Source organism: Erinaceus europaeus, chromosome 6 (genome assembly GCF_950295315.1).
Source record: "Erinaceus europaeus chromosome 6, mEriEur2.1, whole genome shotgun sequence".
Taxonomy (NCBI): domain Eukaryota; kingdom Metazoa; phylum Chordata; class Mammalia; order Eulipotyphla; family Erinaceidae; genus Erinaceus; species Erinaceus europaeus.
The window spans coordinates 8,697,835-8,715,047 of record NC_080167.1 but is presented as its reverse complement, the minus strand read 5'-3'; the positions used below and the strand labels follow the sequence as shown (position 1 = coordinate 8,715,047).

Sequence of the window (17,213 nt, the reverse complement as noted above, 5' to 3'; positions counted from 1 at the left end):
CTCTTCCGAGCCCCTTCTGAAAGCAGCCTGCTATGGCTCAGACCCAAGTCCAGCCTCCCTTTTCTCATCTGTCGAAGCAGTTAACACAGTGCTTTCACCATCATCTGTAATTGTCTCTTTAACTTGTCACTGTCTGCCACTTTTCCTGGAATGGAAAGTCCTTGTAGAAAGTGTAGGAACTCTGCTCTGAGCACCTCCTGTGTGGCCTGGCCCTCAGCCAGGGTCTGACAATCACTGTGGGAAAATGAGCTACACCCTTTAGCACCCAAGCTAAGAGCTGTCGCCCAGGCCCAGCTGGTTCTTGGGCAGGGCCACGCCTGCCTGGCTCCTTTGGGCCTTGGGTGCTCACCACTCAGTGTCACCTGGCAGAGTCACTAAGCTGGAGAGAGGGGATCTCCAAAAAGTGCAGGGAGTAGGGAGGCAGTAAAAGCCCCCTGAATCAAGGGCAGGTTTCTTCAAAGCAGGGCACTGGCTCGCTTGGTCGCACATACAGCCTTCTGTGCTGGCGGACCTGGGTTTGAGACCCAGGCACCACATGGGAAACCTGTGCCAGAGGAAGCTTCTTCATTCATGGAGCGATGTTGTAGGGTCTCTCCTTTTTTCTCAATCTGAGTTTGAAAGGGGTGTATGTGTGGGCAGAGTCCATCAGGAGCAGTGGAATCACACAAGCTCACACGCCCAGGCAGGCAAATGCATAAATAAAGTAGAGCACAGAGTTCACGGGGGTGGGGGGAGCCTCTTAAACCACAGACAGCTGGGCCCACCCCAGGGAAGACAAATGTGCACGTCTAACAAGTTAAGTTCCCAGTGATGCTAGCTCCAGCTCCTTCAGTGTGGACTTAATGGACTTGCATAATTGGGACACTCCAGAAAAAGATTTAGATGTGGCATCTTCCTCCCTGTGAAAATTTGGTGAGTTGTGGGATTGAGTGGTGGCAGGCACACTGGGTTAAGTGCGTACCATACAAAGTGCAAGGAACTGTACAAGGATTCTGGTTCAAGTGCCCGGCTCCCCACCTGCAGGGGGGTCACTTCACAAGTGGTGAAGCAGGTTTGTAGGTGTCTATCTTTCTCCACCCCCCATCTCCTCCTCCTCCTCTCTCCATTTCTCTGTCCTATCCAATTAAAAAAAAAAGGCTGCTAGGAGCAGTGGATTCGTAGTGCAGGCAATGATCCCCAGCAACAACCTTGGAGGCAAGAGAGGGGGGGGGGTTGGTGAGTTGCTAATATTAGGTTCTTTTCCTGGAAAGAGATCACATGTTCTATGCATGTGAGGAGGAGAATGAGAGAGAGAATGAAGAGAGAGTTGGTGAGAAAACTTAGGATGGATCTTTGAGAGGATGTGTCCCTCACAGAAATTTCCTGGGGTATCTCAGAGTCAAAGCTACAAGCAATTACATTTAGTTCTAATATACCTCAATACTCAGCACTGAAACTGTCGTATACTAGATTTCCAGGAACTTGACAAAAGTTCATCCCGGATAATCCTAAATGCAATCAACAGTGTCCTTTTAAGGGTTTCAGAGAGCTGACAACAAAAGTTGGCTTGTGACAATGAAATCAAGATACTATGCTACTGACTTTATAGACAGAGAAAGGGGCCACAAGCCAAGGAATGCAAAGAGAACAGCTGGAAAGAAGCTGAAAGAGTAAGGAAACAGTCTCTTCTAGCATCTCCTGAGAGGAAACCAGGCTGCTCTGATTTTCACTAGGCCTCCAGAACTGCAAGAGAACCGACGTGTGATTAGTCCAGGCAGTAGCACCTGGGAATTGTCATGCTTGCCTCCTACCCAGGATGCTCTGATGCAGGTGATCTGGGTGGACCACACTTTGGGAACTTTGCAGCAAAGTTGCCCCAGGCTGCTTCTCTAACACAGTCCACTTGCAGAGAACCAGAGGGTTTTGTTAACGCTGTGCAGGCATGGCAACAAATACCTGCTTCTAACTATTCACTTTGTAGATGGAGAGACATATGTCTAGCAAACTCTGCAGCCTAGTAGAAGGATGTGAGGCACTTTCATTCAATTATACTTGCTTTTAAATTCTGTCTGGAGGTTTTAAAATGGGGGATAGTGTAGACTGTCGAGAGCTTTGCAAATAATCTCATAATGACCCAATACTGAAGTGGTTTAGCAATCTTGCTGCTAATTGCATTTGTGGATACGACAACTGGGTAACTAGTTGGTTATTACTCATTCCCCAAGAGCCACAGACAAGGCATTACAAGGATGCTAATCTTAGAAATACGTGTTAACTTTGATGATAATTACTAAGTAATTGGCTAGAACACGCCATTATGAATTTATCTGGAATATGCCAGGTAATTATCTGGTCTTATGTTCCCTGTAAAATAAATCCAGGGTCCTAAAATTGTTCCAGTTGGTTGGCTATCTTCCAGCCATCGACCTCTGCCAGCCAACTGTGTGAGAAGTGAGTGATTAATCAAATTACTCAAATATCTGTTTTCAAATGGAACGTTCAGATAAGGAACCTGGATAGCCAACAAGTGGCCGGTGCTGGGTGCGAGAGAGGTAAACACTAGAGAGAAATATGTGATGACACAATGATAATGGGACCACTGACACTTCTTTGGGGGCTCATCTGGCTTCTTCACACAACACACCAAAACACTTCAGAGCCCAATTACATGTCCCAGAGCTTCATAGTCTTTATCATGGTGCCAGGAAAAGGCTGGCTGTTTGTGAAATCTGCAGGCAGTTATGTTATTTGGGGAGGGGGACTTGGGGTTCTGCAGAGAATAGAAAAGGGCCGAAAGTGCAGCTGGCTCTCGGGACAAGCGACACATTTCCATAATAACCACTCGCTTTTCAAGGATGGCTGCTGACTGGATCCAGCCACTTACAATTAGTCAGTGTCTGGGAAGGGAATGAGCGACAGTTGGGTTCTGCTGATAACACACACAAGAGTCAGAGGGCGGGGGGGGGGGGGGGGGTGGGTCTTAGAAGGGCACAAAAGAGGGGTTGGGCAATGGTGCACTTGGTTAAGCTTTCACATTACCATGTGTGAAGACCCAGGTTAAACTCCCCACTTCCTGCCTGTAGGGGCGATGTTTCAAAAGTGGTGAAGCAGTTCTGCAGGTGTCTCTCTCTTCCTCTCCATTTCCTCCTCCCTTCTCAATTTCTATCTGTCCTCGCTAATAAAGATAGAAAGAAAAGAAAAAAATGGCTGTCAAGAATGGTGGAAGGACTCGTTGTGCAGGTACTGAGCCCAAGTGATAACTCTGGTAGAAAAAAAAGAAGAAGAAGAAAGAAAGAAGGAGGAGGAGGAGGAAGAGGAAGAGGAGGAGGAAGAAGTCAGGCAAAGGAGAAGATGCTGGGTGTCCGAACTCTGCATGTCACAAAGAGGGTTTGGGAGACCAGAAGGTGAGGAGCTGACCAGAGAGAAATCTGAGGTAACTGAGCAGGATATTTCTCTTAGCCACACTGCACAAGCTAGGGCCTTCAATCCATGCTTCCCCATGCTCTCTTTATGTTGCCACAGCAACTAGAAAGTAATGCTTCTACCAACTGTGTATGTGTGCAACTGCTGATAAGCCAGGGTCCATCTGTAGATGGAGAGCAGGGAACAGAGAAGAAATGTCCTTTAGGGAGTTCTCTGATGCACAGGATGAAGACCTCCAAATGCAAGCCTTACACAGGAATGCAATCTTAGATTTATTCTTAACAACCTTGCAGGCCGGGCTGAACACACTGATCACTGGTGTCAGGAAGACAACCTTGTGACTACAGCCCTTCACCCTCACCAGTACCCTGCCCCTTTCCCCAGCTCCCCTCTCCTGCCTATTCCTCTAGAGTGAGGTGGTTTTTGGAGAATTTAGTTTGCCATCTTCTTGGGTTACTATGACTTGAATAAACCTGGTTTTCCTCCCACCTGTATTTGTGTCTTGAGTATTGGATTCCAGGTGACAAGCACCAAACTTTGGAAAGACCACCATCCAAGCAGACATGTGTACTCTAAATCCAGGGCTGCCAGGTGAAAGATGCTGCACTGCAGACAAGTGAGGAAAAAACAGAGGGAGCTGAGAGTTATTTGAAGGTCAGTTGTCCATATGGGTTATCTATTTCCCTCTCTGCATCTGTGTTCTTACAAATCCACCTGCACTGAGGGAGAGTGCTTCTCCCATGCTTGAGTCAATGTGGACCGTAGGACTTGCTTTGACCAGTGAACCTTCATCAGTGGATAAGATGGGACACAAGCAGAAGGGTGCCCTCCTCCATCAAGGCATGACCTCCTGCTGTACTCAGAACCTGCAGAAAGCATGGTGACAGGCAAAAACATGCTTTCTTCTCATCACCTAGGACTTGAAAGGCTCTGTATCACCGGAGGACAGACAGAGCACACAGCAGCTCTCCCCTGAGCTCACACTTTGTGCTCTGGCACTTGCAAAGTGCAATACTTGTGTCTCTGAGGTGAAATTGCTTGAGCAGAGGTGGAAAGAAGACTCCTAACAGACGAGAGGCATCACGGGCCAGACCAAGAACAGTTACAGAACCAGTTCTAATGCAACATCCAAAAACTCACCAAAGGACTGATTCCCAAGTTTTCAACTGATACCAAAGCTATTTATTCCACACCCTACATCAGTGGGTAAGAGAGGAAGTCTACAAAAGTCACTATCATCTGACACTTTCTGAACGCCAGTTCTCCATTAGCTGCCCCTCTGTGTATGAACCCTGGGTATTTAAAGCAGCAGTGGAAAGGTGAGGGAGATGGCATAATGATTATGCAAAAAGACTTTCATGCTTGAGGTTCCAAAACCCCAGGTTCGATCACTCACGCTACCATAAGGCAGAGCTAGCAGGGCTCTGGAAAAAAAAAAATAATAACAACTATGTACAAAGCAGAAATGCCAGAGTCCTGCAAATGTGCTCTGTTGCTTCAAGGGTATTTATCAGAATCTTTATCCAAAGGCCAGCAAATTAGAATTCATGGGCCAAATCTAACTCACTACCCAGCTTCCAGCTTTATAGATAAAGTTTTATTGGAACACAGCTCCAAGTATTCACTGATATATTGTCAGTGGCTGCATTCATGCCAAAGCATCGTATTTACTACACAAACTGTATGAGGGGCAAACTCCTGGGCTCCATAAGGGCTGGATGGTGCTCATGTAGAACTTATCTCGATGCTGACGCAAAACCAAGAATTGATCTTTGATCCTTTTTCCTGTTGACCCTGATTTCAAATCATTATCTAGTTAATTATGTGGTTTAGTTACTTGGTTTAGAATTTTTGTTAAAAAATTTCTTTTTGATAGAGACAGAGAAAGAGGTATCTGCAGCCCTGCTTTACCACTCATGAAGCTTTCCCCCTGAAGGTGGGGACTAGGGGCTTGAGCCCAGGTCTTTGTACATGGTGACATGTACTCAACCGGGTGCCCCTAATTTTGAAAATCTCTCTTTTAATCTTTTATATTTATTTATTTTCCCTTTTGTTGCCCTTGTTGGTTTTTTATTGTTGTTGTAGTTATTATTGTTGTTATTGATGTTGTTAGGACAGAGAGAAATCGAGAGAGGAGAGGAAGACAGAGAGGGAGAGAGAAAGATAGACAACTGCAGACCTGTTTCACTGCCTTTGAAGCGAATCCCCTGCAGGTGGGGAGCCAGGGGCTTGAACCAGGATCCTTATGCTGGTCCTTGCGCTTTGCGCCATGTGCACTTAACCCGCTGTGCTACCACTGAACTCCCAGTTTTGAAAATCTTAACCATCAGACCTTTTATAGGAAAAGCAAGCCACTCATTCTACATCCAGCTCAACCCATTCAATTTCCACATAGAGAAAGTGAATCTCAGAGAAGCTGTCACACAGACCCTTGGGGATTCTGGAATCAAGAAGCTGGAACCCTCATACAGAGCTATCTCCAAGGTACTACTCTATCAGAGAGAGTCTGCATGTAATGCCTTTTCTGGAGTCTGAACGCTTAAGATCAGGTAAGCTGTAAGTGGCAGAGAGAGAGATGTTGTGTTCACCAGAACGCTGAATTACCCAAACGCTGAATTACCCAGAACCCCCTGGGTGGGGCCCAACTGGGGGCACCCTGGGTACTAACCTGGTGATGATGGCCAGGTGGGGTGGGCTCATGCAGGCGCCCATGAAGAGCACCACGTTCTCATGCCGCGTCTGCCTGTACGCCATCACCTCCCGCTTGAAGGCCTTCAGCTGATCCTCGTTGTCCCTCTCAATGTCGATCAGCCGAATGGCCACCTCACCATGCCAGCGGCCGTGGTACACCTGCCCGAATCGGCCCTTGCCAATGAGCTCGCCCACCTCTAGCTGCTCAAAGGGGATGTCCCACTCCTGTAGGAAGATGCTGGTCTGGCTGGCCTTGCGCGGGAAGCTCCGGGCCGAGAGTAGGGACAGGTTCATCTCCTCAAAGTCATCCTCCGACTCCTCAGCCTCCTCATGGCCTTCTTCATTCTGTGGCAGGAGGGGGACACAGGACAGGGGTGTTACTGTCACCATCCCTACTTCCTGCACAATTCAGCTGGGTCATGTGAGTAAGGACAGTTCTGGACACACCTCTGTGTGTGGCCTTGGCTGGTGCACACACCTTTCCCTGTGACAGCGACCAGCTGGGTTCTGAATCAGATACAAGGCAGGCAGGGAAGGGAAATTCAAATAGTTCCACTCTCCTGTGTAAACAGGTGGGGGTGGGGGCCGAGGCTCAGAGAGAAGAGGTGCTAATGGAACATCCTTCTGTTTGCTGGGACTTTCCAGATCTGGGTACTGAAAATCATCCATGCCTTTGTACCTGGAAAACTGGAGTGGCCAGTGACCTGGGAAAGGCCTAAGTCAGGGCCACAGCTTTTGGCAGAGCTGGGAGAAGGAATCTATAGACTCCTGACACTCCACACCTTCCCTATGATACCATGCGCTCTATTAATGTACATGTAATGAAGACCATAGACTAGATGATAATTGTGTCATGTGTCTGCATGAGAGGCCTCAGGAAGGGACACCTTTTGCTTTCCCCAGGGAACCTGGAATTGAGGAGCCAGAAGCTGGAAGTGGGTTGGAGCCCCTCTGGTTTATGCACCTGGCAGGGCAAGAGAAAGAGGCAGCAGAGAAGTGAAAAAAAGGAGCCTAGCAGCCAGACCCCGTGAGGCTAGAGCCAGGACGCTGTGTGACCCTAGGCAGGTCACTCCGCTCCTCTGAGCCCTGCTGCCCTCACTGTACAGTGGACTTACTCAAGCCTACCCTGGGGGTGTTGAGCAGTTTATAATGAAATAAAGACCCACAAAGTCCTTTGTACAGAGCTGACTTGCTCTTTAAAACATGCACCAGGAAGCCTGAGAACATACAGATTCCTGGGCCCTGCTCAGCTCTCCTGAATCCAAACAGGCCTGTGCCAGGAATCTGCCTTTCATCCTGGTCCCTCTGACTCTGCTCCAGGTAGGCACTCCCCTACAGCAGCCCCGTGTGCAAGGACTAGGACCCTGTCTCAGCCTTGTGTCTGGAGGAGCTTGGGTCTGGGGGTTCTTGGGGACACTCAGGGGCTGGGGGCTGGCAAGTCAGCCATGAGAAGGTTGCCCCTTGACTGGGGCAGGTGTTCGAGACACCAAACTGGAACAAGCTGTCCTCCACAGCACAAGTATGAGAAATCACCCAGGGAACCTGGGCTTCTCCAGAGACCATTTTCCAGCTGCCACTGCAGTTCCAGAAGAGGAAATATCTCTCTGGAAACTCTTGACTCTCTCCTTTTCAGTCTGGGATATCCTGGCAAAGCTAAGGAGGCTGGGGCCCGAGTTTTTACCCAGGCCCTTTCATGGTTCCTCTCATGGTGATGGCAGGTGGCAAGGAGCCCTGGAGTACTGTCAAACCCCTGCTGATAAGCCTAGTGTCCCCACCTCAATGACTGCCACCTCTCCAGATTCAAAGGAGGTCTCGAAACTTTACATCAGGCTCAACCTGACGCTGTTGACTGGCTACGGAAGAAGGGCAAACGCTAGAAGAAGAAGCTTGTCATTCTGTCAGAGGCAGCAGGGCACAGCCTTGGGATTCCACAAGCTCCATGCTCAGGTTTTCAAGGGAGAATGCAAATCTCTTGCCAACTTTTGCACAATGAACTTTCCCAAGATGTGCAGATGGCCCATTAGACTGCATGCCTGGAGGACCATTCCCTGCAGTTGTCCCAGGAGTCACAGCATCCATCAAGCAACGCCCCACCCTGCCCCAGCTCTCTGTGTCATCAGAGCCACTAGCGGGCTCCCCACACCTGGTTGACACCCCCACTTCTCACCTCTGACGTCGGCTCCACTTCAATTTGAAGTAATGGGTTTCCTTCCAAGCTGTGAAGTAAGAAAAAGGAAACATGACCCTTTGGTGAAGCAGTGGGTTCCTATACGGAACCTCACCAGGTAGGAAAAGTCCCCAAATAAGAATTGCTCGCCACTGAGCCTCTGCTTGTGTCTGCAGGAGTCTAGAGCCTCTCTGTCAAGGAGCATGATGGACAGTTGTTGCACAGGGAGAGTCTAGGCTGCTCAGGCTCACTTTTCTTCTCTCTCTTTTTGGGGACAATGCAGGATTTCACTGCTTCTAGACAGACATTTTCATTTAGACAGAGTCCACAGAACCACAGCTTCCTCTGGTGCTGCAGTACTTCCCATGTAGTGCTGGGGCTCAACCCTGGGTTGCACACACGACAAGGCAAGGCCCTCCCAGGGGGACTATCTCTTTACCCCTCATTTTTCTTTATGGTGCCGGTTCCCAGAAGTCTAGCAAATTCAACACTGACTGAAATAAGTAGAAGAATCCTTGGGGTTCTAAGCATCTGCTAAGAAAGACTTCATTAGGCCCCTAGAATTCACTTTGTTCAAAGCTTCTGAAAGGAGCTCCCTGTCCATTGGCTTTCACACAAAGATGCCTTTAACCAGCACTGCATGCCAGAAACAGGAGGAGGCCCCTGGAGAGCTACTGAGTTGAAACCGGCCTGACTCCTCACCTGAAGGAATCTTGTGCTGCTGCTGGGGAAAGGCTGGGCTTGAGCAAGACCAGGAGGTGTGTGTGTGGGGGGGGGGGGGCTGAGGCAATGAAGGGCGAGGGGGCAGTCCCAGGGGAGAGGAAGACAGGGAGGGAGGGCTTCCCAGTTCAGTCTCCCAGACAGACCTGGCCAGTCATGCTGAACTGGAGACACGGATGTGTGTGGTGATGGTTCAGGGGCTGCAGCGGTGCTCTAAGTCTATCTAGGTGTGGGTGCTGAGGCCCACGAGCTCTCTGTGTTGTGAAGACCAAGTCCACATGAAGCCTACGTGTATACTGCAGGGTGTGGCTGTCAGCCAGGGACTGTGCTCTGCATGTGAGCTCATGTACCTTCTGGGAGCATGGGGTCTGGGTCTGTGGATGTCTTCACAGGATATGTTTTGGGTGTGCTTGAGTGTGATGGGAATGTGGGGTGTTTGGGAGAAGGTTTGTATGTTTGTGGGATGCAAGGGACAGGCAGGGATGGGCTTCCCAAAGCACAGAGAAGCTGGCAGTGGTGGGGGGGGAGGAATCGTCACAGATACTGAGCCCCCTATCTATTTCCCCAATGGGAGCTTAGTGGCTCTCTTTCCTGCCTTCTCACTAAAGGGAGGCTCTCTGGCATCCTGGCCCTGTAAATACAATCAATTCATTTGCTGGGCTTGGGGGAGGGAAGGGTTGCATTCCTTGGGAGAAGAGCCAGAAAGACTGCAGGAAAGGGAAAGAAGGACTAGAGGGAGAGCCTCTGGACCCTCATTCAGCCAGTAACTTATAGGACAGTTTGGAAATGGGGGAAGGACCACCCACAGACAGTTGGTAAGCCAGGAAATTGCCTTCAGGGTAATTGTTCTGGGTGGGCCAGTTTGACTGGCAAGAAACCAGCAGCCAGGCCATTTGATCATTTTCCTGATGCAGAGTCTGTCTCCTTTGTTCCTTGTACATCTAAGCAGGTCACAGGCAGCGGGTGGCTGTGCTCTCTGCTGCACTCCCTGACTGCCAGTTAATAACCCGGAGTCCAGTCCGGCACGTACTGCCTGTGGAATTGGTTTGTGCACAGCAGAGAAATGATCTGGAGCTGGGTGTCAGCACAATCTTCCCTGGCAAATTGCTGTTCCTTTGATTTCTGATATGTGCCATTTGGATCTTTGACCAAGTCCATAACAAGGACCAGAAGGGATGGAGCAGTTAAAAGGAGCCAGGAGAAAAACCCAAATAGACCAACAATGTGATCTGGGCAACCAGTTAAATGGAAATTAGGTCCCCACCACCCACCATGTCCTGGACTTCAATCACAGCCAAAACTGTGCAAAGGGGCACCTGCACAGAGGCTCTGTGTCCTAAGGCTGCTAGAGGTGCCAAGCACCAAGATGCCTGTTATGGCATCGATTACAACACTGAAATATGGAGAGAAGCCAGACCCTATCACAGGGAGATGGTTAAGGGGATCCTTACAGCCATTAAAAACCAAGCCTGTGGGAGTTGGGTGGTAGTGCAGCGGGTTACACACACATGGCGCAAAGCACAAGGGCTGGTGTAAGGTTCCCGGTTTGAGCCCCCGGCTCCCCACCTGCAGGAGGTCGCTTTGCAAGTGGTGAAGCAGGACTATAGGTGTATCTTTCTCTCCTCCTCTCTGCCTCCCCCTCCTCTCTCCATTTCTCTCTGTCCTATCCAACAACAACAACAGTTATGACAATAATAACAAGCATAATAATGGCAACAAAATGGAAAAAATAGCCTCCAGGCATAGTGGATTCGTAGTGCAGGCACCGAGCCCCAGCAATAACCCTGGAGGCAAAAAAATAAATAAATTAAATTAAATTAAAAAAACATGCCTGTGAAGAATCTAGGATAGTAAAGAAAATGTGAAGTTACAGTAGTAAGAGATAATGAACAAAAAATAGTGGAAATGACTGTGGTTCAGTGGTATGTAAAATGCATGAAGAAAGAGCTTATTCTGTGTGAATAAACACAAAAAACCAGGAGACAGAAAGCCATATGATTCTGAGTGATGACCTGCTCTTTCTTTTTTCTTTAGGGAATAGTCCAAATTTTACAAAGTTAGTAATTGTAGTTTTTACTACTCCTGGTTGACTTTTTCAGATAGAGAAGAGGAGAGGGAGAAAGGGGAGGACATCGCAGCACCAAAGCTTCCTCTAGAGCAGTGGGAGCTGGGTTAGAACCTGAGCGGTGCACGTGACAAAGCAGGTCCCCTCCCAGCTGAGCTATCTTGCCTGGCCAGCCTCTATTATTCTCATACCACTACAAGCCAGAACTCAGCAGATGTGTGCTGTAAGGGGCCAGGGAGTGTGCAGTTGAGACTCCAAGGGCTGCACAGTCCCTGCTGCTAAAGCCTGCTCTCAGTGTCTGAACGCCTCGCTAGACGGGGCACTGCAAAGAAATGAGTGTGGCTGCAGCCAATAACACTTATTTACATAAAAAAAATCGGCAGCTAGTTGGATTTGTCCTGAAGGCAGCAGCTTGATGGTCCCTGATAAATAAAACTAAGTAAATTTTATCTTATTTATTTTTTTGTAATTGAGGCTTCGCCACTCTGATTCAGTTTTAGACAGACAGACAGATGAGGGAGAGAGGGAAAGACAGTTCAGCACTGGCACATACATCCCCACAGTGTAGTGGGGGCTAGACCCCACTTGGCATGTTAATGTGATGCTAGGGAATGAACCAGGGCCTGCGCATGGGCCAAACCACTGAGCAGCTCTCTCAGCCTCTTTGATTCATTATTTATTTTAGAGAGAGGAAAGACACTCAGCACCACTCCACCATCCAGGGAGCTCTGGGTACCATTTATAGTGCTGGGACTCAAGCCCAAGGGTCTAACGCACAGCAAGGCATGTGCTCAGTGAGTATTTTTGGGTCCTAAATTACACTTGCCAAAAGAAGGCAATGACATGGACTAGTTGCCCTCCTCTTAAGCTCCAGATATGCCCAGGGGAGCATTTGTTGTCTGTTTATGGAGAGCCTGCAGGTCCTATGGAAATCACATTTGATAGACGAGGTCAGGCACACAAGGTAGAGCTGACTTGTAGGAACTGGTGCTGCCTCTGTGCCCAGGCTGTCACCTTCCCTCTCTTTGCCCAGGTCTTCCTCTAGTCCCGCCTCCTGCCTCATCAATTCCAGAGGCAGGCAGGAAGGAGATGGGGCTGTGTCAGCCTGCCCAGCTAGCCAGCGGAAGGGGGCATCTGTTCCACTTACATTGGATTCGAGGTCACTGGATGCAGGATGACCTGGGGCGCCCGGGTTGGTGTCTCTGGCACCGGCACCACATCTGCAAGTCACAGATGAGACAGTCAGAAGCCAGATGGAAGTCTATACCCAGGCCTGAAACCTCAGTCCTGGGGGAGGCTGGCAGCCAACCTCTCACCAGATCACGGGGCCTCAGGGTTCCATGTCTCTCTTCCACCTCACTTGAATCTGACCTGCTCAGGTGCACTAGGACACTGAGAACACCCTGAACAAAATTCCCCCATTGATACCTAGGGGGCAATAGAGCCTCTAGACTACCCCTCACCCCCAGAGCTCTAGACTCAAGCATCCACTGGTCCTCTGACCCTCCCCATTCCTGAGCTCCCTTGGTTTTAACATTTCTCATCCTGCAGCTTGAATCTCCCTGACCACCTCTGCCCTGCCCCAGGGCTTGAAAAGCCCCCTTGCCTTTGCCTGTCCACTGCAGACTCCCTCTTGGACCATTCGGTCCCCCCACCCCCTATCTCTCCTCCTCCATGTCCATATCTGGTCACTCCACTTGGGGTTGGTGATTCCAACACCTCCTCTGAGTCCATCGATCTTAACAATGTTCCATTCATTCATTCCAGCAACTTCCACACCTCAGGGGGGCAGCTCAGAAAAGCTCATGGAGACTCACCTGGGAAGATGAACTGCTGCTTGTATTTGTAGTAGTGGGATGCTGGGGAAAGAAGAAAATGGAGTGAAGGCCCCACTGGTGCTGTCCCTCCCAGGACCACATGGGGCTCCCAAGGCCACCAGGTGGGCCCCATGTGCACCCTTAGAGCTTCCAGGCAACTGCAGATAGCCAGAATGTAAAGGAAGGGACAACAGGTATAGAGCCGGATTCAGAGTTCTACACATCCCAACAGATCTTCCTATTTGAGCACCCCAACTCAGTCATCCTGAGCACAACTGCTCTTTTTTTGTTAAAAAAAAAAAAGAGGTCTGTAAAGCCAAAATCAGAAATACTGTTTGGTCTGTAAAATCAGAAATACTGGTTTTTTGTTTTTTTTTTTCCTTGAAGCAGAGTGATTATGGTGACTTAAAAAGGAATCCTTGATGGTCACATGAGTGATCGTGTCACCTGTGAGGAAGCTGCTCTCCAAGGATGTGGAGGGAAGGGGATCCTGTGCATTGGCAGTGGGAATGTGGAGTGGTCACACCGCCATGGCAAACAGTTCCTCAAAAGGTTAGAAAACTACTGGATGACTCAGCAGCCCCTCTTCTGGGCAGGTAACCAAAAGAAATGCAATCTCCCTCCCAGGCTTTGCTCATCAGATCTAAGAGGTAGAAGCAACCTTAGTGCCTGCCCATCAGGGAGGGAGGGGATCTGCATTACTTACTAGGGAATAGTTTGACCCACAAAAAGAAGGAAACCTTGCCATCTGCAGCAACAGGGATGGAGCTGAGAGCAATATGCTGAAATGGTCAGTCTGAGAAAGATGGTACACACACACACACACACACACACACACACACACAATCACTCATATTCTCAACAAGCCAAACCTACAGAAACAAAAAGCATACAGACGGTTGCAAGTGGGTGGTTGGGACTGGACGAAGACAGTCAAAAAGGTATAAAATGACAATAAATAGAATCTAAGGAGGGTCATGTACAGTGTGTTGACTATAGTTTTAAAATTTTTACATTTGAAAGCAGTTAAGAAAACAGATCTTGGGGGCTGGGTGGTGGTGCAGCGGGTTAAGTGCACGTGGCATGAAGCGCAAGGGCCGGCATAAGGATCTCAGTTTGAGCCCCTTGCTCCCCACCTGCAGGGGGGTCACTTCACAAGTGGTGAAGCAGGTCTGCAGGTGTCTGTCTTCCTTTCCCCTTCTCTGTCTTCCCCTTCTCTCTCCATTTCTCTGTCCTATCCAACAATGACAACAATAACATTAATAACAGCAACAAAATGGAAAAAGATGACTGTCAAGAGCAGTGGATTTGTAGTGTAGGAACCAAGCCCCAGTAATAACCCTGTAGGAAAAATAAATTAATTTAATTCAATTAAATAAAAAATAAAAAATAAACCAAGCATATCTTAAAAGTTCTTATCACAGGGAAGAACTTTTGCAACCATGTGAAAGGATGGATGTTAATTTCACTATGGTCATTTTATGTCAACTACCTTTACTCCCAATATTACAGTACAACACATTGTTACATGTCAGACATATCTCAATAAAACTTGGGGGGGAGGCATTGTGTATTTCCTGTTTCCCAAACTTTCCGCATTGTGTAGGTTTTGCTGCTGCTGCTGCCATTGTTACAAATGATCACTGACTGGTTTAGAACAATGTAGACTGGTCCTCTTCCAGGTCTGGAGGACAGAGTCTGAAATAAGTCAGTAGTGGTTGCAACCAAGGTGTCATCATAAGGCTGACTCCTTCAGAAAGCTCCACAGGCAAATCTGTTCTGACCTTTTCTGGTCACTAGAATCGCTGTCACTCTGACCTCTGTCCTGAAGCCACCTTCTCCCATCTTTGGCCTTTCTGCCTTCCTTTAATTAGAGCCCCTGTGACTTAGAGGGCACCCAGATAATACAGGTTGTTCATCCCACCTGCAGATCCTTAACTCAGAGCTGCCACACAAGGTAACATATTCACAGATTCCAGAAATAAAACTGGGTCACCTTTAGGGTCTGTTACTCTGGGAGGAATGTATACATGAAAAAATTCCCCAAACCAAATTATTTCAACTGCACTACTGGTTCTCCTATGGAAGCTGAGGCTCCTAACGTCATCCTCATTCCTTGAGGTGTTGGGCCTTGAACAGAGAGTTCTGTGGTGTCAGGGATGAGGTGAGAAAGAATCTGAATTATAAATTGTGCACACATTTTCACTTCGTTCACTCAAGGGCCAGATCAGACTAGGAGGTGGCTTACCAAACAAACATTAGCAGAGTGGCCCCGAGTCTGGGCTCTAGAAGCTGATCCTGTCAATCCAATCCCTGCACTTTCTCTGGATGCTTCTAAAAGCTTGGATACCGTTCTCTGATCTGTGGCCACACTTTAGCCATGGTGCGTACTTAACAGACCTCAAACACAGTTTTCAGGTGCTCTGGGAAACCCCCGAATCCATGTGGCTTGCAGAATTGCCATATTTGCCTTACTGTGGGGGCCTGGGACTGAACCCTGGATATATAACCAAGATGCACCTGAATGAGCTACAAAAAGTAAGCAAGTATCTCCCTAAGCCCTCCTAACTCTGACAAGGATGATTTATATTAAGAGGCAGAATCGACTGTCTCACCAGCTAAGGGTGAGATGCCAGGCACCCCTGAAGCTGAGGATGATGTACAGCCTCCTCGGGGTGCAGGGCCAGCCCTGCTGTCCAGGACTGCAGGCACTTTGCTTCGCACCAGTGGGTGCACAGCTCCTGCTTGCTCAATTAACATGCGTGCCTTTTAGCATAGCAATTCCCCCAACCTCCTACAGAGCTGGGGTCCAAGTAAGTACATTCTTGGGTTCTGGAAAGCTGGGTGGGTTATAGGAAGTAACTCATTCAAGATTGCAGGGCAAAGCTTCAAAAGAAAACCCACCTCTGTGTCTACAGGGAGCTCTCTGCCATGAGCTCAGGTAGGCTGCCTCATTGCACCCAGAAGTTATCTTAATCTCCAAGGGGCTAAAATTAAAGAAGAAAACTACCCAGATTCTCAAGAGGCTTAGCTGATCCCTTGCCTTCAAGCCTGGCCTCCGGCAGGGGATTTGGTGTCTGTAGAGGAGGTTCCTGGCAGCCCCATCCCTTGGAGATGACAGCCAGCACTGCCCTGAGAGGCAACAGCTGCCAGGCAATGGGACACCCTGCCGGTGACTTCTTGCACAGACCAATCCCTCCTCAAGGCTCCCATTGCCCAGCTTGCTGAGGGCTGAAATGGAGAGGTGTCCAGCAGAGGAAGGGGTAGGAACTGCTTGCACTCCAGTCTTACCTTGACAACAGATCCCAGCGAGAAGTGGCTCAAGGGGCAGAGGATGAGCCCGAGTCACCTGCCTAGAGAGGTGAGTGGCATCACTGGGAGCTGGGGGCTTCCAGTGACCCAGACCAAAGCCAGGCAGGTGACTCTGAAGGATTTTGTTCCTCTGTTCCCACCCAAAGGCTGCCTCAGGGAATGACCTGGTGTTCAGAGAGGGAGGACTTAAAACGGAGGAAGGAGGATCAATTCACTCCCTCCCTAAGCCTCTTCAATCACTTCCTATTACATCTTAAAATCTAAGATGCTGAGCCAGGAGATGTGCATGCCTAGAAGAATGCATGCCTTGTCAAGTGTGAGGCCTGGGTTCAAGTCCCCCACACTGCAGTATGTCTGAATTACAAATGGGAGCACTACAATACAGGGGAGCTCTGTAGATGTTGGGAGCAGTGTTACCTCTCCCCCCCCCCCCTTTCAGAAACAAAGAGTGAAAAGTTGACCTATAAGTGGTGGAATCACACATTCTTGAGGTCCTGGAGCTTGTACCACGTCAAAATAAAATTAAAAAAAATTTAACCTAAATTCTGACAGTATCCATAAGGCCCATGTAAACTCAGCTCTATGGTTCTGAGTCTCACTTGGCACCACTTTCCTTTGTTTGTGGCACTTGGGCTTTGGGACATCTGTCCAGGCCTCTCCAGCAGTAGGGTCTCATGTATGAGCTTTCTTCCATGTTTCTCAGCCTGAAAACTCCCCTCCCTTTGAACTCAGCTGCCTCTGACCCTTCAACTGCAACTGGTCCTCCTCTCCATATGCTCAGAGCACTGATCACAATGTAGAGTTCTAGTTGCACAGGGGTGCCTGCCTGGTTAATAAAGCCATCTCCCACTAAACTGTGAACAAGGTGACAACAGAAACAGCCCCTACCACCAAGATGTCCATAGCCTCATCTCTGTAACTTGGGTCCGTCATCCACTGTGGCAAAAGGGATTCTGCAGACATGACTGATGTTGAGGGCTGTCAGATGCAGAGGCGACCCTGGCTTCTCTGAGTGGGAGGGCTCTAAGTGTGATCCCAA

At 48.9% G+C, this 17,213-nt stretch overlaps 1 protein-coding gene and 1 long non-coding RNA gene across 2 annotated transcripts in view; one reads left to right on the top strand and one right to left on the bottom strand.

Moving 5' to 3' along the window:
* Nucleotides 1-17,213, bottom strand: part of KSR2 (kinase suppressor of ras 2) — a 387,866-nt gene that overhangs the window by 48,467 nt on the left and 322,186 nt on the right. Inside the window, exons 11-14 of the mRNA XM_060193018.1 lie at nucleotides 12,863-12,904; nucleotides 12,193-12,265; nucleotides 8,261-8,309; nucleotides 6,071-6,438 (exon numbers count right to left, since the gene is read on the bottom strand). Coding sequence (XP_060049001.1) covers nucleotides 6,071-6,438; nucleotides 8,261-8,309; nucleotides 12,193-12,265; nucleotides 12,863-12,904 — 532 coding nt within the window. The remainder of the gene's footprint in view (nucleotides 1-6,070; nucleotides 6,439-8,260; nucleotides 8,310-12,192; nucleotides 12,266-12,862; nucleotides 12,905-17,213) is intronic.
* Nucleotides 814-6,914, top strand: LOC132539077 (uncharacterized). Its single transcript, XR_009550379.1, has 3 exons — nucleotides 814-912; nucleotides 5,744-5,914; nucleotides 6,739-6,914. It is a non-coding gene; the product is annotated as an uncharacterized LOC132539077 (long non-coding RNA).